Source organism: Nomascus leucogenys, chromosome 8, assembly GCF_006542625.1.
Source record: "Nomascus leucogenys isolate Asia chromosome 8, Asia_NLE_v1, whole genome shotgun sequence".
Classification (NCBI taxonomy): Eukaryota; Metazoa; Chordata; class Mammalia; order Primates; family Hylobatidae; genus Nomascus; species Nomascus leucogenys.
Genome location: NC_044388.1, coordinates 96,689,301 through 96,715,051, shown reverse-complemented (window position 1 = coordinate 96,715,051; position 25,751 = coordinate 96,689,301). Strand labels below are relative to the sequence as shown.

At 38.3% G+C, this 25,751-nt stretch overlaps 1 protein-coding gene across 1 annotated transcript in view; it reads left to right on the top strand.

Moving 5' to 3' along the window:
- MEGF9 (multiple EGF like domains 9) overlaps nucleotides 1–19,245 on the top strand; it is a 115,581-nt gene extending 96,336 nt beyond the window's left edge. Inside the window, exons 4-6 of the mRNA XM_003264062.4 lie at nucleotides 6,017–6,160; nucleotides 10,452–10,721; nucleotides 12,818–19,245. Coding sequence (XP_003264110.2) covers nucleotides 6,017–6,160; nucleotides 10,452–10,721; nucleotides 12,818–13,269 — 866 coding nt within the window. The 3' untranslated portion in view covers nucleotides 13,270–19,245. The remainder of the gene's footprint in view (nucleotides 1–6,016; nucleotides 6,161–10,451; nucleotides 10,722–12,817) is intronic.
- The last annotated feature ends 6,506 nt before the right edge of the window (nucleotides 19,246–25,751 follow it).

Here is a 25,751-nt window from a genome sequence, read left to right as displayed (position 1 = left end):
TCATGCTTTCCTGGTTTTTTGTGCTACCTAACCAGCTTTTCCTTCTTATTAGTTCTACTACATCTTCTTCAGTTTAGCTACAAGCACTGGAGTGCCTCAGGGCTCAGAGCTTGTCAAGTTTGTCTTTGCCATTTAAACTTTCTCCCTAAGTGGTCTCATTCAGTCCCCTGGATTTAATTTGTATGTGTTTGTTTGTTTTAGCTCATTTTCCCCCTTAACCCTGGATTTAATTTAAATGCCATCTATATATGTGCTTATTATCAGATTTACATTTCTCCCTTGATCTCCACACTGAAATATCCAACAGTCAAATATCCACTTGTTTTAATTGGCGTTATATACCTAACACATCCAAAACAACTTTTTTTTCAACTTTATAAGTTAAGCCTGCTCTATCCATTTCACCAAGTTATACAGTCCCAAAGCCTAGTAGTCATTTTTTATTTTTCTCCTTTTTCTTACTGCAAATATCCAGCTCATCAGTATATTCCGTCAGCCCTATCTTCAAAACATACCCTGAATCTGACCACTGTTCATGACTTTTTTTTTTTTTTTTGAGGCGGAGTCTTGCTGTCACCCAGGCTGGAGTGCAGTGGCGCAATTTCGGCTCACTGCAGGCTCTGCCCCGTGGGGTTCATGCCATTCTCCTGCCTCAGCCTCCCGAGTAGTTGGGACTGCAGGCGCCTGCCACCTCGCCCGGCTAATTTTTTTTGTATTTTTAGTAGAGACGGGGTTTCACCGTGTTAGCCAGGATGGTCTCGATCTCCTGACCTCGTGATCCGCCCGCCTCGGCCTCCCAAAGTGCTGGGATTACAGGTGTGAGCCACCACACCCAGCCTGTTCGTGACTTTTATTGCATCATCCTTGCCCAAGCCACTGTCATCTCTTTGAACTACTTTGGCACAGTCTCATCTGGTCTTTCAGCCCCCTCTCTTCTCTCCCTATTCTCTGATCCCCACCCCACCACAGTTAGTCTCCACATAACAACCAGAGCAATCTTTTTAAAATGTAAAACCAGATCATGTCATATTCATGCTTAAGCCCTCCAATGGCTTCTCATCCCTTTTGGAATATATAAAATTCAAACATCTCTCTATGGCCTATCTGGTTTTACATTTTCTGGGCCCTGCCTTTCTCTCTGACCTTATGCCCTGTTACTCTCTCCCTTGTTAACCTGGGCTCCATACTGGCCTTCTTTCAGTTTGACAGGTTAAAGCTTGCCTTTTGTTCTATAAAGAGGGTAAGGTATTTCTTCCTACAACAAAGCAGATTACTGTATTTCAGATAGGTTTATATATAAATGATGAAATGGTAAAATAAATAAAGGAATAAGGAAAGGTCTTTTTGCAGGTAACAATGTATGTTTTCAATGTTTTGTCCCTGAATTTGGCTGGAAAGGAGCCCTACATTCCTTTATTTGACTAGTTATTTTCTTGGTTATCTCTACAAAGATTTTTGAGATGCTTAGTCAAGGAGCATGAAAAAATCATCTTCAGAAAACATTCCTTTTGATCCACCATTTGGCCATCTTTCAGCAATGAGAATGTGAGAATGTGAGTTTTAGGGCAGTATTGTTATATTTTGGGGAGTTCCAGGCAGAGCATAATGAACAATATTAAACTTCAGCTTATTTTTATATATCATTTATCATAAAAGAAAGATCCTTAGATTTTAGATTTAAAGGAAACCTTAGATTTCATCTAGTTCAGCTTTTAAAATTTACAGATGAGGAAATTAAGACATAAAGAAAAAACATTATGTCCTATGGAATAGTCTTTCACCCTTTGAAATGCTCACATTATATTAAATCGTTAGCCAAAGAATTATTATCCCATTTTACAGATTAGAAAAGTGAAAATCAGAGAAGCTATTTGCTTAAGGTAACTTAGTTTGTGAGAAGTTCAGCTGGAAATGGAACACAAATTTGACACTAAATCCCATACCACTTTTTTCTTTTTTTTTTTTTGAGACGGAGTCTCGCTCTGTTGCCCGCCCAGGCTGGAGTGCAGTGGCATGATCTTAGCTCACTGCAAGCTCCGCCTGCCGGGTTCACACCATTCTCCTGCCTCAGCCTCCCGAGTAGCTGGGACTACAGGCACCCACCACCATGCCTGGCTAATTTTTTATATTTTTAGTAGAGACGGGGTTTCACCGTGTTAGCCAGGATGGTCGCGATCTCCTGACCTCGTGATCTGATCGCCTCGGCCTCCCAGAGTGCTGGGATTACAGGCGTGAGCCACGGCGCCCGGCCCCATACCATTTTTTTAATGCTATGTTGCCTCTCACAGAGGAGTTGTAAGCTATTAAAAAAGCAAATTCACATCATTAGTTTCTACCATATATAGGTTTTAAACGTTATGGTCTTTTATTGTAAAAATAATTATTAAATATATATATGAAGTGTTTCAAATTGCTTGAGTTCTTGAAATATTTTACAATGTGTATGTGATATATTTTACAATGTGTTATTTTACAATAAGAAAAATCAAGATAATAAAAAATAAAAGTGATGCATGTATACTAGAGATAATTTGAAGACTAGAGGGAGAAAAACTCTGAAAGGGCTATTGCCTCTCATGACTGTTGTTAACACTTTGGTTATTTATGTCTGGCCTATCTTTAATTTATTTGTTTTCTTTCTCTATAGTTGTACTTTAGGTACATGCACCTTAAAGCAATGTAAACAGTGATGAATATTTAAGAATCAATGAATTTTATTCTTTTTTAATTTATTTTTTTTTTCTTCTGAGACAGAGTCTCGCTCTGTTTCCCGGGCTGGAGTGCAGTGGCATGATCATAGCTCACGACAGCCTCAACCTTCCAGACTCAAGTGATCCTCCCACCTCAGCCTCCCGAGTAGCTGGGACTCAGGCATGCACCACCACACCCAGCTAATTTTTGTATTTTTTGTAAAGACAGCGTTTTGCCCTGTTGCCCAGGCTGGTCTCAAACTCTGGGGCTCAAGCAATCCACCTGCATTGACCTCCCAAAGTGCTGGGATTACAGGTTTGAGCCACTGTGTTGGGCTAAATTTTATACTTATACTTGCTTTCATTTTTACTTTTGAGATAGCATTGTTTACCATGTAAGGTTATTTTTTTTTACTTATTGATTTCTCATTGCAGGGTATGGCCAAAAAACAAACAGAAATAAAAAATTCTTCTGGAAAAAATATTCTGGTATAAATGGCTTAAGAGAGTAGAATTATATTGTGGTAGTCACAAACATGTGGAGTCATTTAGAATAGTAAAAAGCCCCAAAATAATAAGCATGTAAGCCCAGTAGCCCTGTAGGAATAAAGGATTATATATATTTATTTATTATTATTATTATTATTATTTTTGAAAAGGAGTTTCACTCTTGTTGCCCAGGCTGGAGTACAACTGTGTGATCTCGGCTCACCACAACCTCTGCTTTCCAGGTTCAAGTGATTCTCCTGTCTCATCCTTCTGAGTAGCTGGGATTACAGGCATGCACCACCACACCTGACTAATTTTGTATTTTTAATAGAGATAGGGTTTCACCATGTTGGTCAGGCTGGTCTCGAACTCCTGACCTCAGGTGATCCGCCTGCCTTGGCCTCCCAAAGTGCTGGGATTACAGGCGTGAGCCACCATGCCTGGCATATATATATATATATATATATATATATATATATATATATGTATATAAAGGGTAGCAACATGACCTTTTCTTGTCACATCAATTATGCACAAAGGACTTATTATTGGACTGCATCCTACCCTGAACATCCAAATTTTATTATGGAACTGTTAGCTTTTTTTTTTCAGGTATTTTTTATATTAAAGCTTAGCACTTTATCAGAACTTTTTCTCTTAAAAATTCTTTGTATTGAACATTTTTAATAGGGGGAGGGTAGGTAGACAGATTTCACACATAATGCAGGTTTTGACGTGTCCAACCTGAAGAACAATTTAACTTTTAAAATTGTTTTATTTTTAGAGCAAAACTCCAGTTTCCTACTATGTATTTTTCAGCTGTTTTTTATTGTCACAAAGATACATAGCTAAAGAGAGATCATGATACAAGAAGATCTGAAAGATGAATATATACTGCTTTGTTATATGTGGGAAAAATATCATTAACACTATCAGGCCTTTACAATTACATGATTGAAAACGATGATATTTACATACAAGTTTGATTTAATGTTAAGTGTTCATGTAACAAGCTTTTGAAGATATCTTTCACAATAAATTCATGAAACTTGGGGGAATTTTGCTGTAGTCAGTTAAGAATTGAGATTTACACTTAGGGAGGCCTACATGGGCGCATCACTTGAGGTCAGAAGTTTGAGACCAGCCTGGCCAACATAGTGAAACCCTATCTCTACTAAAATACAAAAATTAGCCGGGCGTGGTGACGTACGCCTGTAATCCCAGGTACTCGGGAAGCTGAGGCAGGAGAATCACTTGAACCTGAAGACAGGTTGCAGTGAGTGGTGAGCAGAGATCATGCCACTGCACTCTAGCCTGAGCCACAGAGCGATCTCTGTCTCAAAAGAAAAAAAAAAAAAAAAGATTTGAGCTTTTTAACATGTAGGTTGATGACATTTTCATTCTTTTGTTTTTTCAAGTTTTGCTTCAGTTGTGAGACCATTTTATTTCACAACCTTATTCTCTCTCCCCTTTCAAAAATATTTCTACTAGTAAGGAAGAGAAATCAAGACTTTTATGAATAGTTTTAGCATTGAACTGTAGTTAGCTTACTTTGTAAAATGTCATTATCTTCCTAGATTTCTATGTAGAGTTTACTCACTGATTTCCATAATAGTAGTTCTGAGTGTCCCTTTGAATCTTTCTGGCCCCATAAGGAAGGAATGTAGATTATGCTATACTTTCTCATTTCCTATTTTCAGATGTTATGCTGCTTCCATGTCTGTAGAACATCCTTACTAATAGAGTGCCAAGGGAGTATTATTACAAAACCTAACTTTGTTTCTTTTTTTTCTTTTCTTTATTAATTGCTTTTATTTTTACTTTAAACTTTTAAATATATAAAGCTATGGAGAATAATATAGCAAATACCCATGCACTCATACCCAGAATTATTAATAATAAAGATTAACATTTTGACATTTTGCTTCATATTTATATATATATGTATATAGTTACATCTTTGAAATAGAAAATTTCAATAAAGTTGAGGTCCTCTTTTCCTCCCTAGTCCTGTTTTACCCCCCTCCCTCCACAGAGACAAGCAGAGTATAAAATTCCCCTATACCCTCGCAATCCACATTTTAATTTTTACCTCATGTTTATATCCATCTGGTTAGTGTACTCTGCATCCATTTGCTTGGCGTGCTTAGTGTGGTTTTTAAATTTTAATAAGTATTCTCTTTCTGTACGTGTTATTCTCCAATTTGCTTTTCAACCAACGTTCTTTTTAAGATTTAGGCTGGGTGGCTAATCTAATGGCTCACGCCTGTAATCCCAAAACTTTGGGAGGCCGACGCAGGAGAATCTCTGGAGGCTGAGAGTTCAGTATCAGCCTGGGCAACACAGTGAAATCCTGTCTCATAAAATAATTTAAAAATTAGCCGGGTGTAATGGCATGCTCCTGTAGTCCCTGCCACTTGGGAGGCCCCATCTCTAAAAAAAAAAAAAAAAAAAAAAAAAGATTTATGCATATTCATGCATGTATGATTAGTTCACTTATGAAAATGCCGTAATTTATCTATTCTTCTATTAATATGTATTTGGATTGTTTTTATTTTCTCCTTGGCGTATAGTTGCTACTTTTGGTACGTAATCAGATCAACCAGCAAGGGTTTATTGAGCCATTAATCCTGTATCTCACCTTTCCTTAAGGAGCTTACAATCTAGTAGGGGACACAAGTCACAGACATGGGCAGTATAGAAATCAGGTGGGGTAGAAATTAACTCTATCCAGTTTTTCTTTTTCTTATGATCTTTTTGTTGCAGGCATGATTTTTGAAAGTTACTTGGCTTTCAAGGTAAATCTTTAACTTTTAAAAATAATTTGCTTCTTTTAGGTGCTTGTTTAAACTGCCAGGAAAATAGCAAAGGAAATCACTGTGAAGAATGTAAAGAAGGATTTTATCAGAGTCCTGATGCCACTAAAGAATGTCTTCGCTGCCCTTGTTCAGCAGTGACATCTACAGGCAGCTGCTCTATAAGTAAGGCCTTTCTCTAACTCTTCATTTTAGAGGGAAAAAAAAAATCAGTCATCAATAGGTATAAGTTGCATTGATGAATAAAGTTCTGGATGCTATAGGTGAAAGGGAGTTATAAAAACAGCAAAAGTTTTGCTTTCCAGGAATTTATAATCTAATCCAAATATATATATATGTGAATGAGACTTAAAGTGTCTAAAAACCTGCATAATGAGTTAATACAGGAACTTCAAGACTGAGCAACTTTTGCTCACCTATTTCAAGGTAACATTTACTAATTAGTTCATCCTAGATACCAAATAATGTTGACTAATTGCAATCTAATAAATATAGTTGACTCATTTAATCCTGAAGTATGTATTAGTTATCTATTGCTAAATAACCTATTACCCTAAAATTTAGTGGCTTAAAACAATAAGCATTTGTTATTTCACATATTTTCTACTAGGACTTTCGAAGCAGCTTAGCTGGGTGGTGCTGGTTTGAATTTTTTCCTCCCTTTCTTTCTTTCTTTCTCCCTGTCTGTTTAAATAATAGCTTTGTTGAGCTATAATTCACATTTCATACAGCTTATTTAAGATGCAAAATTCAGTTTTTTTAGTACACAGTCTTAAAGTTTTGCAACCATCACCACAATCAATTTTAGAAATTTTCATCACCTCCCCCAACAAAAGGACCTAAAAAACAATCCTATAATCATTAGCAATTACTCCCTTTTCCTCTGGCCTTAGGCAACCACTAACCTACTTTTTCTGCTCTATGGATTTGCCCATTCTGAACATTTCATATAAATGAAGTCCTAAAATATATGGCCTTGTGTGTCTGGCTTTTTTCACTTAGCATAGTATTTTCGGTTCATTCATGTTATAACATGTCTCAATACTTCATTCCTTTTTGTTACTAAATAATATATTATTGTGTTATACCCCATTTCATTGCTCTCTTCATCAATTGATAGACATTTGTGTTGTTTCCACTTTTTAGCTATTACAAATAATGCTGCTGTGAACATTTGTATACATGTTTTTGTATGTACATATATTTTCATTTATCTTCAGTGTATACCTAGGAGTGGAATTCCTGGGTCCTGTAGTAACTATGTTTATCCTCTTGAGGAACTGCCAGACTGTTTTCCAAAATGAGTACACCATTTTGCATTCTCATTCTCACCAACCCTGTATGTAGGTTCCAAATTTTCCACAGCTTCACCAACACTTACTATCTGCCTTTATATAATTACAGCCATCCTAGTAGATATGAAGTGGTATTCCACTGTGGTTTTAAGTTGCATGTTCCTGATGGCCAGTTATGTGCTTATTGGTCATTCATATATTTAGAGAAGTGTCTGTTCAGATCCTTTGCCCATTTAAAATTTGGATTATTTATCTTGTTATCATTGAGTTGAAATAATTCTTTATATATTCTAGATACAAGTCCCTTAACAGATATATGATTTATAAATATTTTTTCTATTTTGTGGTTTAATTTTTTGCTTTCTTGATGGTGACCTTCTCAGCAAGGCCCAGTTCAAATGTTACCTGCTTCATAAAGACTTTTCTATACCTCCCAGTAGGAAATTATCCTCTCCCTCAAGCTCTTGTACAGCAGTGCAATATCATGTATTTATGTATAGTGGATGCACCAAGAGGGAATAATTACTTTACCTGGAGTGGGGGAATATCAGCAATGGCTTCAGAGAGGATGTGACATAAAAGCTGAGTCTTGTGATGGGAGTCTGCATTTAGCAGGTAGACAGGAGAAGGAAGGACATTTCAGATAAAAATATCAATAGGAACAATGGTACAGAAATCTTAAAACAGCTTATTTGATCAAGAAACTACTTAAGAATGGCAGAAACAAAATATAAGGCAGAAGGAGTGAAACATCAGGCAGGCACATTGAATGTCATGTTTGAGGTCCAGTTGATCTGCCCATGACAGGCATGAGAGGCTTTCACAAACCTTAATTTCAGTCCTTCAGTCTATTTCATCAGGAATTCTTTAGATTATTGTTGCTATAGTTTTTGAAGTACAAAAATGCTGTAAAATATGGTACTGTTGTAAGCTGTAACTTCATTGAGAACGAGGAATATATGCCTTTTCACTAAGAATTTTTTTCCTGCATATTATTGTTTGCATGGGTTATGAATAATTCAGCTGCCACCTTTTATTGCTAAAAGCTAAAAGTAACCTAAGTATTTCTGGTTTAATTCCCTTATATTGAAATATGGAAAGCTGACGCCCAGAGTTTAGTAACTTACTTGAGATCACACTACCCACTAGGATTGTAAGTGGTAAGTTAGAATTCTTTTACCAATTGCACAGTCTGGGAATATACTTAAACCATTGAATTGTATACTTTTAATGGTTGAATGTTACAGTATATAAATTATATCTCAAAGCCATTTTAAAAAGTAAAAGTGAAAGATGAAAGGAATTCATTTTTCTTAAAGAGCATCAGAAATATGATTCATTGCCACAAGTTCCATAACCACTGTAAAGTATTCCTGCTATAATAACATTAGTCTGTGTTTAGATAACAGGATGATCCTGTTAGTGTAATTATAATAGTAAATTCTAAGAAAAGAACTAATCTATCTAGCTGATTTAAAAGATGATTTGTTGATTATTAAAAATTATTTATTAAATATAATTAAGAATCCAGAATTGAAATCCTATGAAGAATAAAAAAAGAAACAGGTATGAATTGTTATGTTCCTACTGCCTAAAGGGAAATTACTCGGTAGATATATATTGAACACATGCTATGTTTTAGGCAACGTGCTAAACATTGGCGATAAAGACAGAAAAATGTCAAATAGCTCATAGTTTAATGGGAGAAGCACACAAGTAACTAGGTAATTACAATTTCAAATGACATGTGTTACAGTTAAGCATAGACTAACCCTATCCCAAACTGAGGGAATCAAGGAAAACTTTTGTGCTTCTGAGAAGAAGTAATACCTGAGTTAATTCCTACAGATTGAATTTGCTAACTGAGCTAGAAAGAGAGAGATGAGAGGATGTCCCATGCAGAGAAAGTAGTATGTACAAAACCTCAGAGAGAAGAAAGCAGGCAGTATTTGGGAGTTCTTTTAAGCCATTTAATGTGCCTGAACCTTAGGGGGTGGTGGAGTGTGAAGTGAAGAGAGAAAAGTTGAGAGAAGTAGGCAGAGGTCAGATTATGAAAAGTACTAAAAATTCTATTAACATTTTTACTTAATCCTGAAGGAGTTAGGGAACCATTGAAAAGATTTCTCTAGAGAAGTAACATATTCTTATTTACTTTGAAGTTGAAAGTGAATGTAGGAGTGCATTGTGATAAAAAGAACCATGAGGAAGTAGCTACAATAATCTAGGTGAGAAATGATGAAGGCTTAATCTGAGGTCACTCCAGGGGGAATGGAAAGAGACATCCATGGATTGGAAAGACTTTAATCAGGTACAATTGATATGAATTGATAACTGCTTAGAAGGGACATAGGGAGAAGGAGGATTGAGAGATGATTCTCAGTGTTTTGGCTTATGCAAGTGGGTAGATGTTGGTACCATTCACTGAGATCTAGGAAACATTGGAGGAAGACAGGACTCAGGAAGGGAAGATACTGAGGACAGTGTTGTACATGTTAAGTTTGAGATGTTTGTGGATCCACGTGTACAGGAAGTTAGTATATAGTTTGGAATTTAGGACAGAGATGTAGACTAGAGATACACATGTTGGAATTGTTGATGATGTCAGTGGATGAGGCCACCCATGGAAAATGAGCAGAGAAGAGAAAGAAACCAAGAATAGAAGTCTGTGGAGTACTAACATTTTAAGTATGGGAGGGATGGAGGAAGTTTTTGTTAAAACAATATTTTATCCAATCTGTCATCTATAAAAAGAAGGGAATAACACAATTATGAGAGTGCCAATCCATCATCATCATTCAGACTCCTTATGTAAGCCTATTTATTTTGCCGTCTACCTGAATAGGTTCTCTGGATGGCCCCATCATTCCTACAATAAGCTGGGAAATTAGTAAATAGATTATAGATTATTAGTTTAATTAATTAATAGAGATTATTATATGTCTCTAGAGAGGAGACAGTAGGGAAGGTTTATAAAAAACAAATTAGAGACAGAGTCTCATCATGTTGCCCAGGCTGGTCTCAAACTCCTGGGCTCAAGCGATCCTTCCACCTTGGCCTTCAAAGTTCTGGGATTATAAATCTTTTTAAGGACTAGTAGTTGTTTTGCATTTTTAATTGTAGCTTCAGACTGTACTAAACTATTTTGGCATTCTCTCTTTTAGAATCGAGTGAATTGGAACCTGAATGTGACGAGTGTAAAGATGGTTACATAGGCCCGAACTGCAATAAATGTGAAAATGGCTATTACAATTTTGACAGCATCTGTAGAAAGTGCCAATGTCACGGCCATGTGGACCCAGTTAAAACTCCAAAGATTTGTAAGCCCGAGAGTGGTGAGTGCATCAACTGCCTCCATAACACCACTGGGTTTTGGTGTGAGAACTGCCTAGAAGGTTATGTTCAAGACCTCGAGGGAAATTGCATCAAGAAAGGTAAAACTTCACCTAAGTGATTGTAAATTTAATATCTAAACCTAGCAGTGAAAAATGGAAGGCTTTGTAAAACCTTCCAACCCTACCAGAGGAGTTTCTGGAAATAGATTTTGATAGATATTTGCCTAAAGAGCTTTCCTTCCATTCCTGCTGCTCTTCTGACACTCCGCAGTCAACTCCAGAAATTTGAGGACCAAGACAAAGTCATTGCGACAGTGAGACAAAATGTTCTCACATTTTTCTCTTCATCTATTTTTATTTTTATGTTAATAATTTAAGAATCCTATCATTTCTTTTATTCTTTGCTTCCTTTATTCTCATCACTTTGAGGGATCATCAAAGGTCTTTTCAAGTAGGGACATCTAATCTGGTTAGAAGTTCCAGCTGAGAAGCTGGAGTTCATTCTAGCATCTGTCCTAACTTTGGGCCTAAGTTTCCCCATGTACAATGGAGGAAATAATAATATTCCTTTTGATTTTTAAATGCAAAAGTTATTCACATGGCAAAATATTTCTTATAAGAAAGCTCAGTAATAAAAAATTAATGATTATGAATTCAGGATGAGTTAGGATATTAAGGGTTTATTAGGTCACAGAGAGATTGGACCATGCTGTTCTACAAACCACTCTTTGATATTCTAACATGCTGAACACGAGGCTGATGAACAGTTGGTCTGTGGCAAGTGTCATCTTTCTGCCATTTTCTTGATATCTTTATACTGTTGTGATCAAGGCAAAAAGATTCAGATTGAACCCTATTACTAGCTAGAGATCCTGCTACTCAGTTCTCTTACCTATTTGAGAGGCACACTTTGTCCATAGTTAGCTGACAGAACTGATGGTTTTTCTTATTAGCTATTAGGCAATATATATAAACTTTGCCTCTTTTTAGAATAAATTGATATGGCTTTCATGGTGAATAATTATAATAATAATAGTAATACTTTTATTGAGTACCTACTATATGCTGAGCACTGTAAGCATTAAATGTGATAATGCTGTGTAGTACATTATTTCATTTAATACTTCCTAAGAACTCTACAAAGTTGATGTTATTATTCACACTTTACAGATAGGGAAACTGAGCTTTAAAAAAATTTACTTATCTATAGCCACACACTTCTATTTGATTCCAAAGCCTTTAGTCCTTCCACCAAACTATGCTGCCATTAGAAATACAAAGTATAATACCTAAATTATAAAGTAGCTGTAATCTACACAAAGGAAGAATTCCTACACATGGAATTAAGGAAAGCTGTTTTCTCTCTTGGCTGACGTCAGCCTCAGATATTTAAAATTTGTTTTTTAGACATAACTAGAGGTACAGTTTTCCCTACACCTCCTTTGCAGACAATTATTTTACCTTTATGAAATGCCATCAGACTTGTTAGACTTATTTTTGTTCAAATGATTGCCATGTATCCCTGTTACTTTTAACTATGTGATTTAGAACTCAGTAGTGACAAATTTACTGCCTTTGCAGGAATTTGTATGATTTTATCTAAGAGTAAATAAGAATGGAAAACTCCAACACTGGTATTTTCCCTTTTTTTTTTTTTTTTTTTTTTGAGACAGAGTCTTGCTCTGTTGCCCAGGCTGGAGTGCAGTGGCATAATCTCAGCTCACTGCAACCTCCGCCTCCCAGGTTCAAACAATTCTCTGCCTCAGCCTCTTGAGTAGCTGGGATTACAGGCACCCGCCACCACGCCCAGCTAATTTTTGTATTTTCAGTAGAGACAGAGTTTCACCATCTTGGCCAGGCTGGTCTTGAACTCCTGACCTTGTGATCCACCCTCCTCGGCCTCCCAAAGTGCTGGGATTACAGGTGTGAGCCACCACGCCCGGCCCAAAGATTTTAATGTAGATATTATACATATTGGAAAACAGCCATAGATGTAATAATCTAGCTTTCTAGACCCTGATTCTTACCCTTATCACTATATTTCTCTAAACATTATTTTTAACTTGCATTACCTTAAAGCAGAATATCATGTCAACATCCTACATCAACATTCACTCCCATGCATATTTCTTTTATTGTTTCTCAAAACTAGATAATTTTGTCTTTTACATTTCATTCTCTGTTTTTATTTTCAGAAGTTATTGTTCCAACACCTGAAGGTTCCACCATTTTGGTTTCCAATGCCTCTTTGACCACATCAGTGCCCACCCCTGTTATAAATAGTACTTTTACCCCTACAACCCTGCAGACTATCTTTTCAGTAAGCACTTCTGAAAACAGCACTTCAGCTTTAGCTGATGTATCGTGGACCCAATTTAACATCATCATTTTGACAGTCATCATCATTGTTGTGGTGCTGCTAATGGGATTTGTGGGGGCTGTATATATGTACCGTGAGTACCAAAACCGGAAACTCAATGCCCCCTTTTGGACCATCGAGCTGAAAGAAGACAATATCAGTTTCAGCAGCTACCATGACAGCATTCCCAATGCAGATGTTTCGGGATTGTTGGAAGATGATGGCAATGAAGTGGCTCCCAATGGGCAGCTGACCCTGACGACGCCCATACATAACTACAAAGCCTAAGGAGCTAGAAGTGTTCTGAATTGTTAAACCACAGTGCTTACTAAGACAGCATCAGCCCCTAGGCCAGACAAAGCCTGGCTAGAGTTTGCTGAGAAAGCAAAGGCAAATAGTGCATCTGAAATTTTCAGGTACAAATTTGTAATGCGCTTAGCCTATCTATTGCTCTTAGTTTTCCCATGAAGATCTGAAGTGTTCACTGTCATTAGGACTTGAAGTAAAGTATATTTTTGTACCAAACCACATGGGAGTATGGAAAGGCTGAACCCCATAGTGCAGCCCAAAACCACTTTGACCTCCAGATAGACTCCTGGGGAAGTGTTCACCAAGCCAGTGGTAACAAGATGATGGATGTGGAGGGGGAAAAGACTGCTGGAAGACTTCATCTCCATTCCTGAAACATTTTTTTAAAACAGGGTCAGGGATTATATTCATTTTACTATACAAAAGGACATCATTGAGGAAAAGGTTGTTTCTAGGCTGTATCACAATAAATAATCTTAATTGTTTCTAGAACAGGGGTAGAAAAGTCCCAAGATCTTCAGAAGGGCTTGGTTTTTTCCTCGCAGGATTCTTGCTCAATGATGAGTTGAAAGCACAGGATAAGCTTCTAAGGGAGGAAGACAGCATTGGGGAGCAGGAGGCTGATGGTCCTCTTTAGGTTCTCAGTGTAAATGATAAATTGTCTAAAAATAAGGAATATTCCTGCCTCTAGAGAAATAAGGTGTACATAGTTAATGTAGCATATCTGGTCGACATTGTATTTGTATCTATTTGTAAAAAAAAATCATGTCATATTTTATCATCTGGAATTTATTTGTACAGCAGTTAATGGTGTTGTAAAAAGAAAAATATGGGGATTGCTTAAAATACTGTAAAATAGATGGCAATATTGCTAGAGCTGGGACTCTGGTGAGCATCAGTCATTTTTAGTCCTTCTTGAGGACATTGCTGAAATTTATAAGAGGTCGAATGTTTCTAATCTTTCTTTCCTTTCTCAGTCTAAAAGTAGAGTTATATGCTCTTTGACTTACTATGATTCAAGCAATAGATTTTGAAGTCAATAATCGTTAAGCTGGGACATAGGATGCATTCTCCAAAAACATTAATCTAATTAGACACTAGCCACCCTATATATTTTACATAGATTAATATAAAACATATCCTCATTAAAAAATGTTTTTCTTGAATGTAAAAGATAGTCTTCCAAAGGATAGAAATATTTTAGTTCCAAGAGAAAAGCCATCACATTACTTGGGATCTGTAGTTTTCATGCCTGTGAAATATTTATAATCCTCTCTCACCCCAAATAAAAAATCTCCTACATGTGAACATAGCCTGTCACTCATTTGCCATGAGGTATGTGCCATCTCCCTGCAGTGCTATAGTTCTCCCATTGTCTTCCTGTCTAGTTAGTGGGTAGCTTTGTAGATGGGTGTGTATAGTTAGTTCTTGCTTTTTGATGCAGTTTTTTCCTAGAGGCCAACTATTGTTGCTTTTGTTTATTATGATATTGACATTTTGGGTTAAGCAAGTTGGGTGGGAAAGGTGGTCAGATGTCAAATATAACTTATTAGGAGGAACAGTGAACTGTGAAGTGGTTAGAAAAAAAAAACTTATTAGATTAGACCTAGGAAATCCAAGCTGACCCCTTTGCCTAACTTCCCTAGAGAAAAACCTAGAACTTGGTCATCCCTTTATAGGAGACCCCTAAGTTGTTCTCAGGGGTTGGAGATGATGTTCTGGAGGGAGTACAAGCAAATAATCTACTTCTGGTAATCTGAGGGTGCTTTGCATATTTGGCCATTGCTCAGAAGAATAGAGGTTACATTATATTACATTATATGAAAATTATTTCGTTTTTCTATAGCCCTTTGTAGTTTGCAAAGCACTTTTCCATATGTGTGTCCTCTCTTCCACACCATAGCCCCCTGAGGAAGTAATTGTTGTCCCCATTTTATAGATGAAAAGACTGAGGCACAGAGGAGCTAAATACCTTGTTCAAGGTTATACAATGTGTGTCATTATTAGGCTTGGAATCAGGGCTCCTAACTCTAAAGCACATGTTTTTTCAACTATATGCAGAAATTGCCTAGCGATGGACACAGGAAATCTGGGAGGAAGAGTTCTACTTGTGGATGTTTTAATTTTTTTTAAATATCAGGAGCAATCCAGGGCCATACAGCTATGAAGCACTTAGTGAAAAGAACACAGGAAGATTTACTATCTGAAGCTAGTTGTTAGTGATTAAAAAACAAAACTGCCAGTTTATGCTTCATTAAGGTGAACTCATCTCTCCAAACAGGGAGGGAAAATTTGCTTTCCCTAGCAGTTGCTGCATGTGTGTGTACAGACTGCACAATTCTAAGAAATTGTGCAAAATGGCATACCTGACTTTCTCCCAGATACACCGCCCCCCACCTCCTCCCAAAAAAGGTCAGGATTAAAGGTGGTGAGAAGTGAACATTTATTAAACAGGAGTTAAACCAATAGAGAAAGGAGGTTTGTTGGAGTCTAAGAGGATTTTGACTATGTAGAAATTCCTTGAAACAGACCTTAAAAGGTATTGAAAAATTGAATCACAAAGAAAGTTTACCTTTAAATACTTGTTAAAGGCTCCTAGGTCATGGTTATAATTTTTCTCAATGGGAAAAAAAGTCTTAAAATTTGTTTTAAATAATATCCTCTAATGTCTGCAGCTTTTTGCTTCTGGAAGTAATTTGCTTTAAAATATAAATCAATCACAAAGTGATCTACCACTGAAATCAGTCTAAGAAAGTAGTATGGGATGCACTGCACTATGTTCTTTCTCTAAAGGCATGAGCCCCATAAACTGTGGCATCTGGCAGCAGGATGCCATCAGTCCTTTAGAAAGCCTAATATTGGGCCGGGTGCGGTGGCTCACACCTGTAATCCCAGCACTTTGGGAGGCTGAGGTGGGTGGATCACAAGGTCAGGAGTTCGAGACCAGCCTGGTCAACATGGCGAAACCCCATCTCTACTAAAAACTTAAAAATTAGCCGGGTGTATGTGCCTGTAGTCTCAGCTACTTGGGAGGCTGAGGCAGGAGAATCACTTGAACCTGGATGGCAGAGGTTGCAGTGAGCCGAGATGGCACCATTTCACTCCAGCCTGGGTGACAGAGCAAGACTCTGTCTCAAAAAAAAAAGGAAGAGAAAGAAAGCCTAATATTGGGAGAATGTTTGTGTTAGGATTGGAAATGTGTTTATTTTTAAATAAGATAGCACTGATGTGAATCTTATTTGGAAATTACAGATACTGCCATTAAGCGATGCTTTTATCTTCATTAATTCATTTTAGTAAGCGCCTATGCATTTCTGATGGTTAGGTGCCCTAGGTAGTGTTAAGTATGTCCATGTCCTCCCTTACTCCCCTCTCACTCCCTCTACCTTCTATCCCCCAGGGTTCTTTTATTAATGGAATTTCTCCAGTTATAGAGAAAAAAATGACATTTGAAAACTAAAGCTCATTTATATTAATACTAAAGTCCTGTGGGCCTAGTGCGTTACTCTTCCCAGTGATACCTAGATTTTAAGAGTAGAGAACAGAGGAAACATGGGATGAGAGGAGAGAGGTTTTTTAGACAACATTTGTAGACACCTCAAATTATATCACTATTCCCTAGCGCCAATATTTCCAGGTAAATTGACCATTAAAGCAATACTCACCTACTAGTTTATTTTGGTCAGCTGAGTGCCATCAGGATATTTAGCCCTTTAAGTACTGTTTTGGGAGTAGAAAACTAAAGCAACAATACTTCCTCTTGACAGCTTTGATTGGAACGGGGTTATTAGATCATTCACCTTGGTCCTACACTTTTTAGGATGCTTGGTGAACATAACACCACTTATAATGAACATCCCTGGTTCCTATATTTTGGGCTATGTGGGTAGGAATTGAATTTCCAAATCTCAAGGCAAGCTCTCTGACAAAAAGTTCAGAGAAGTAAAAACCAACCCAGTGTAACCTATTACAGCAAGAAAAGCATTTCTGGCTTCATCCACAAAGAACCTTTGGTCTGTTATACTATCCTTGATAGTAAGGAGTTTGGGAGCTAAAATAAATTTGGCGTGTGCGGGGGAGTAAGGGAAGGTTAGTGCATTTTTCTGTTTAATGTTTAACCCTGAGCCAGTGTCTATGCCAAAGGGAAAGGCAGGAAGAATACACTCATACATCTGAAGAAGTCAAATAATATCAAATGGCCTAAGGGTTATGGATCATTAAAATGTCAGTGGTTGAATGATGTTTGCTCAAAGGCAATTTGGGAATCTTTCTTGCTACTTATGCATACGCAATAACTGCAGCAGCAGCCCTAGAAAGTAAGCCCAGGGCTTCAGATCTAAGTTAGTCCAAAAGCTAAATGATTTAAAGTCAAGTTGTAATGCTAGGCATAAGCACTCTATAATACATTAAATTATAGCCCGAGCAATTAGGGAATGTTTCTGAAACATTAAACTTGTATTTATGTCACTAAAATTCTAACACAAACTTAAAAAACGTGTCTCATACATATGCTGTACTAGGCTTCATCATGCATTTCTAAATTTGTGTATGATTTGAATATATGAAAGAATTTATACAAGAGTGTTATTTAAAATTATTAAAAATAAATGTATATAATTTGTACCTATTGTAGATTTGTTGTTTACTTTTTTATGTGGTCAGAGTTGTTTGATGTCTTCAAATACATGCCAAGGATCATTTATTTTCAGCCCACTTCATAAAAATCTTTGAACCCTTCATTTATTGGCCATGTATTTTGTTTAAGTTCATTTAAAGAATGTTTTCTACTTGGGGGGAAGAAAAAATCCATGAAGAAGATTCCCTGTCTTAGAGGAAAACAAAACCTGAGAAGAAAATATATTAACATATATTTTTGTTTGTGCTTTTGCCTATTCCCTCCGAGATCCATCGGATTTTATAGAGAAAACTTGCTCACTTTGGATTTCTTTGTCACACATATGAAGAATTTCCTTTCTTTGGTAGAAATCTGAAGAGAAACCATATTCTACATGTTTATTAGGTAACTTGTAATGAGCGTACATCTTTTTAATATTTTAAGCTACTCTTGAAGAACCTGTATTTTGACAAAGCTAGATGGTGTTTAATGGGATGCTATCTGAGAGATTCCTTTATTTGAAAAAAAAAGAAAAAAAGAAAAAACAAGTCAGGCATTTCTTTGTGCTGAGAACTTTATAAACTTAAACTGTTTTATTCAACTTCCGTTGGTTGACATTTAAATTTTTAAACTCTATTTTTTCTTTCTTTTCTAGCCACACAAGAAAACAGGTCTTATCACTTTATAATAACACCTTATGTTTATACATGTGGTTCTGTAATGTATATGAATTGGGTATTAAGGGAAAAGCATAAGCATGGCAGAAATCTAAACAAATTACAGTTTCAAGAGAAAGTATATATATACAAACAAGTAAGGACATTTGCGAGGTTGCATTATCAAAACTGGTTGTATTCATTTTCCATAGGAGTATAAGACATCTATGTTTCAGGAAAATTCCACATGCTCCATTATAATTAAGTCAGTAACTTCAAAGTAACAGTGTGCTTACTTATATTTTAAAAGTTAAGCTGAATTAAAAACGTTTTTCATGAGATGATAGCATTAGGAGTGTTGACAGGCTGAAAATCAACATTCTATCTAAATCAATGTTAAAATTGTAGTTTTACCTATAAGTCAGTCTTTCAAGGAAATTTTAGGAAGAATTATTGTAGTAATTGTACAGGCTTTCTAGTACTTCTGTGTACAAAATGAAAGCCATCAGACAATGTTACATTTACAATGTGCTGCTTGTTTGTATTAATCATAAGTAGATTTTAAACCTTGTCTGTTTAATGGAACACTGCACTTCAAACAGTTGCAAAAGAAAACAGGCAAAATGTTTTCTTTGTATGTAATAAGAGTAGGTTTGGGTAATAAAGGAAGTATTTGGGAGGAAATCTTCTTTTGTGGTTTCCTTTGTGTTGTCAGACAAACTGCTGAAATTGTATATGTCGGTATTGGTTCTTTCAATCTTTGACCCAAAGAAGGAAAAGTCTCAGCTCTTCCCATGTTAATTACTATTCCAATTCAACCGTGTTAAACTCATACAATTTCCTACATATGCCAGGTTATATGATGTCTTCCTCCCTTTACTGGTACTGCTTCCCCTACCTATAATATCCTTGAGAATGCTCATTCATTCTTTGCAAACCTTTGATAAAAGAAAGTTGATCAATTCTTAAATTTGTACCTCCATTTTGCCTAATGAATACTTCTACTACTGCACATGTTTTATGATAAATACTTATTAGTTTGTGCCTTCCCCAGTGAACTCTATTCCTTGAAATCAGGAGCGTTTATTCTTCTGCCTCTGGCATCTGGCATGTTGCTGGTACATTGTGGGTGCTCAGTAAGTGATGGTTTATGTACAAAAGGTAGTTGACAATACAAGAGTTGGTATGTGAACTTCTTTGTTGAAGTATGGCAAGAAAACTTCTATACAATGGATAGGATAATATTTCTTATTCAAGAGAGGTGTCAATTTTACATAGGTTTCAGAGGTTCTGAGAAACCCTTGAAATTTCATGCTGTTTTGTTTATTGATGCAATTGTGTTTCTTTTTTTCTGGAGAGAAGACCCATACTTTAATCATTGTCTCAAAAGGATCCACGATCGGCCCGGCGCAGTGGCTCACGCCTGTAATTCCCAGCATTTTGGGAGACCGAGGTAGGTGGATCACCTGAGGTTAGGAGTTTGAGACCAGCCTGGCCAACATGATGAAACCCCATCTCTACTAAAATACAAAATTAAGCCAGGCATGGTGGCGGGCGCCTGTGATCTCACTTACTCAGGGGGCTGAGGCAGGAGAATTGCTTGAACCTGGGAGGCGGAACAGAGCAAGGACCCGTCTAAAAAAAAGGATAATAAAGGAAGTTTATGCCAACAAATTTGATGACTTACATGAAATGTACATATTCCTTCAAAGACACAAACCATGCTCACTCAAAAAGAAATAGATAACCTAAGTAGCCATATTACCTTTATTTAATTTAATTTGTAGTTAAAAACTATTTATTTATTTATTTATTTATTTGTGAGATGGAGTCTTGCTCTGTTGCCCAGGCTGGAGTGCAATGGTGCGATCTCAGCTCCCTGAAACCTCTGCCTCCTGGGTTCAAGCGATTCTCCTGCCTCAGCCTCCCAAGTAGTAGGATTACAGGTGTGCACCACAATGCCTGGCTAATTTTTGTATTTTTTGTAGTAGAGACGGGGTTTCACCATGCTTGCCAGGCTGGTCTCGAACTCCTGACCTCGTAATATGCCCGCCTTGGCCTACCAAAGTGTTGGGATTACAGTCATGAGCCACACCATGCCTGGCCTATAGTTAAAAACCTTTCACACGCATGTGTGGTGGCTCCCACTGTAATACCAGCACATTGAGAGGCCAAGGCAAGAGGCTGCTTGAGCCCAGGAGTTTGAGGCCAGCCTGGGCAACAAAGTGAGACCCTGTCTCTACAAAAAAAAAGAAGTAGAAAGAAAAATTAGCCATGTGTGCTGGTATATGCCTGTAGTCCCAGCTATTTGGGAAGCTGAGGTGGGAGGATCACTTGGGCCCAGCATTTTGAGGCTGCAGTGAGCCGTGACTGCACCACTGCACTCTATCCTGGGCAATAGAGTGAGACCCTGTCTCCGAATAAACAAAAAATAAATCTTTCACAAAGAAAACTCCAGGTCCAGATAGCTTCACTGGTGAACTCTAGAAATATTTAAAGAAATATTACCAATTCTACACAAACCCTTCCAGAAAAATTAAAGAAGAAGCAATATTTCTCAATTCATTCTATGAAACCAGCATTACCCAAATAAAAAAAGAAGACATAACAAGAAAATTACAGACCAATGTCTCTCATGAATACAGACAGAAACATTTCTAAGAAAATTCAAGCAAATTTAAGTATAACAATGCACTTTAAAAAATAGTACTTCAAGGCTGGGCGTGGTGGCTCCTGCCTGTAATCTTAGCACTTTGGGAGGCCAAGGCGGGCAGATCACCCGAGGTCAGGACTTCGAGACCAGCCTGGCCAACATGGCCATACCCCGTCTACAAAAAATACAAAAATTAGCCGGGCGTGGTGGCGCATGCCTGTAATCCCAGCTACGTGGGAAGCTGAGGCAGGAGAATTGCTTGAACCCAGGAGGTGGAGGTTGCACCACTGCACTCCAGCCTGGGTGACAGAGCAAGACTCTGTCTCACACACACACACACACACACACACGCACAAATAGTACTTCATTACCAACTGGGGTTTATCACATAAATGTAAGTTTGGTATAACATTTAAAAATCAATCAGTGTAATTCACAAAGGCTGAGAAAGAAAAATAATATGATGATTACCTCAATAGCTGTACAAAAGGCATTTGACAAAATCCAATATTCATTCATGATAAAAATTATGATGATGATGATGATGATACTCTTGTGTATTGTGATATAATAAGTATAGGCTGGGCACAGTGTCTTATGCCTGTAATCCCAGCACTTTGGGAGGCCGAGGTGGGTGGATCACTTGTGGCCAGGAGTTTAAGACCAGCATGGCCCAACATGATGAAACCCTGTCTCCACTAAAGATACAAAAAAAATGGCCTGGCATGGTGGTGAACGCCTGTGATCCCAGCTACTCCGGAGGCTGAGGCAGGAGAATCATTTGAACCGAGGAGATGGAGGTTGCAGTGAGCTGAGATTGTGCCACTACACTCTAGCCTGGGCAACAGAGCGAAACCCTGTCTCAAAAAAAAAAAAAAAAAAGAAATATATATTTTGGTCTTTGTCTAGCTCCTAGCTTTTGTACAAGTTTCTAAATGATAGGAGCTGTAGTAGCATCTTAGGTTATATTTGGTTTTTGTCCCTGGCTCTTGTAATAGGTCCAGGGTGATAAAGGTGAAAGGAACAACTTTTGTTACTTATAATAAGCCCCTGTTGACCACACCTGAGTTAATGAAGTGACTTTGGAAAAGCCCCTCAAGAGGAATCAACTGTATGTTTGGAAGATTGAAATGTTTAGCCCAGGAGGTTTTTTTCGTTTGTTTATAGAGAGGGTCTCACTCTGTTACCCAGGCAGGAGTGCAATGGTGTGACCTTGGCTCACTGCAGCCTTGACCTCCCAGGCACAAGTGTTCCTCCTGCCTCAGCTTCCTGAGTAGCTGGGACTACAAGTGGACAGACTATAAGTGGACACCAGTACACCCAAATAATTTTTAATTTTTTTTTAGAGACAGAGTCTTGCTATGCTGCTAGGGCTGGTCTTGAACTCCTGAGCTCAAGCGATCCTCCTGCCTTGGCCTCCCAAAGTGCTGGGATTATAGGCATGAGCCATTGTGCCCAGCTAAGGCCAGAAGGTCCAGGCTGCAGTAAGTCATGATCTTGTCACTACACTCCAGCCTGAGCAACAGAGTGAGGCCCTATCTGTCTCTTTCTCACACACACACACACATACACACACAGGCACGCACACACACCCCTCACTATATGTTAGTAAATGAATAAGTGAATCAGCCGTATCACAGTTTCTACACTCATAAGTACAATAAAGGTGTGTAAGTATACTGCAGTCTGTAGGCTTTGAATTACTGCAAACTTAAACCGAAATCCTATAACTGTTATTTGGGAAAGCATCAAGTCACTTGTAAGTAGGGATGTTTGTGAGTGACCCCGGGAACATACAGCACAAAATTCCCTTCAATGGAATGGTGCTGATGAAGCTCATTCCTTCGGTGTAGAGAGAGATCACGCTCACAGACCTGAATGCATGTCCTCAAACTCTGCGGCCTGTGCTGACTGAGTAGGAAGCAAATATAGTCCAATATATGGATGCTTTTGGTGCCCTCCCCTTCCTGCCTTCACTTTCACTAGCCTGCAGAACCAACAGGCTTCATCTCAGCTTTTTAATTTCCCCAAAACATTTTGTAAATGAGCCATTGTTATCTTTAATCACCATGGCTAGGGGGATTATCCAGCCTCATTTGAAGAAGCTATTTTTTGCAAAGAGATGAGATTCTTTCAGACAAGGATAAAGACATTAATGTTGTCTATTAAGATTCTGCTTTAGTCAAGATAATAATTTTAGGGTAATTAAGCAAATTGTATAGACTCCAATGGGCCATTAATCCCAGTGGAATTGTCTGAAATGGAGAGGCCTTTAAATTTGAAAACAAGGAATTTGGCAACAGTTACATTTTGAATTTCCTTCAGTTAAAATGAAAAGGTTTCAATGTTAACAGGTACTGTCCCGGGTAAAGAATTTTATTTACTTATAATCTGTATCTCAACTTTTTGTATTAAAAGGTAGAGATCATTAAACCTTTAAATTAAGAGTTAAAGTATCAGTTAAGTTTACTAAGGAGGAAGCAGAAACATACCAGAAAACCTAGGCTAAAGGCTAAGTTAGCAATTGGCACCCAGTTTAGCTATGAGCTGCCCAACAAACAACAACATAGATTATTTACCTGTATTACTGTCTAAGTCAAAGGTGCATACAGGAACATCAACATAAAATCGATTTTTCTTGGTTCTAAAAGATAATAGCTTACAGTACAAAAAGCATCAGCTTTGAAAGTGATATGGACAGGAGACAGGGAACTACCAAGTAGAAGAGGGCGGTCCCTGGCAAAGGCCCCACCCTCAAGCCTGGAGACCTGCGGCCCTAAGTGGCAACAGGCATTTCTGTTTTCACACCCAAAAAGTTGCTTTTTGCCCACCACATCCCCTATCCTGTACCCATATAAACCCCGAACTCCAGGCTCCAGAAGCAGACAAGCAGGCGAGGAGGTGAGATAAGCAGAGGAACCACGGAATGATGCAACAGAGAAAGAGACGAGGAGGAACATCTGAATGCCCGGAGGAGTTTGGTTGGGGGTGGTCAGAGAGGAGTTTGGCCACTGGATGGCCAGGCTCCAGGGGAATATAATCTTCCTACTCCATCCCCCCTTCCAGCTCCCCATCCATCCCTCTAAAAACCACCTCCGCCACTCAGTAAAACCCCACATTCATTCTTCAAGCCCGCTTGTGACCTGATTCTTCCAGGATGCTGGGCAGGAGCTCACAATACAGAAAGCTATCACACTGGCCCTCTGCCCTTGTGAAAAAGCAGACGGTCCATTGAGCTTGTTAATACTCAAGCCGTCCACGGATAGGAGGGCTAAAAGGGCACACTATAACACATGCCCACTTGGGCTCCTGCAACTGTCCGTCTGTGTGCTCCCCCTCCCTCAGGGGTTTGGGCAGCGGCAGTGACCGAACAGGTGAGCCACACCTGCCTTCACACGTCCTGCGAGAGGGATCAGGGAACTCTCCCATTTCAAAAGCAGAGAGATATGGATTCTAGCACAGGCCTCACAACTGTAGGATCTTGGGCAAGTTAACAGATGGCTCTTCATCTTGTTTCCATTACCTATAAAAGTAATAACTTTTTAGTTATTACTAAACATGGGGTTTCGCCATGTCGCTCAGGCTGGTCTTGATGCTGAGCTCTTAGGGTCGCAGCGAGGTTAAGTGAAAACCTTATGTGAAGCATCACAGTACACGCAAGGTCTACAATGAATAATTCCCTTCCTCTCTCCCTATTACTTAAGAGGTCTTTAGGCCGGGTGCGGTGGCTCATGCCTGTAATCCCAGGACTTTGGGAGGCCGAGGCAGGTGGATCACGAGGTCAGGAGTTCAAGACCAGCCTGGCCAACATGGTGAAACCCCGTCTCTACTGAAAATACAAAAATGAGCTGGGTGTGGTGATAATGCGCCTGTAATCCCAGCTACCCGGGAGGCTGAGGCAGGAGAATCACTTGAACCTGGGAGGCAGAGGTTGCAGTGAGCTGAGACGGTGCCATTGCACTCCAGCCTGAGCAACAAGAGCGAAACTCCATCTAAAAAAAAAAAAAAAGACGTTTTAAATAAAAACTTTACAAAAAATGCAATGTTTTTCTATCTCTAGTGAGTGGAGAATTGGATCAGGTACCAGCTGGTTTGCTTCCTGACTAGAAAACCAATCTACAGCCCAGTATTTGAGGAAGGCTACTTTTGGGTTTTGCGTATACTTAAATGAAATGAGACACCTCCCTAAGTTGAATTGCTGCTGTTTCTGTGTTTTCAGTGAGTGGTCTGTGGCCAGGACGGCAACCACAGGAGGCTGAAAGAAGCAAAGTGACATGTTGTTGGCATTCTATGGTTCCACAGGGATCCAAGAACAAATGCCATATTTGCCTATGGGAAATGGGTGGGAAGTTGGTATTGTGAAGTGAGGAGAGCACAGGCCTGGGAGTCTGCCCATTTTGGGCCTATTCTTGCTCTGTTATGCACTTGTAGAGTGAACTTGGGCAGGCCGCTGAATCCATCTGGATCTCAGTTTTTCCACTGGTAAATCCAAGAAGTTTAGTTAAATGTTCTCTGTGCGACCTTTTTAATTCTTGTA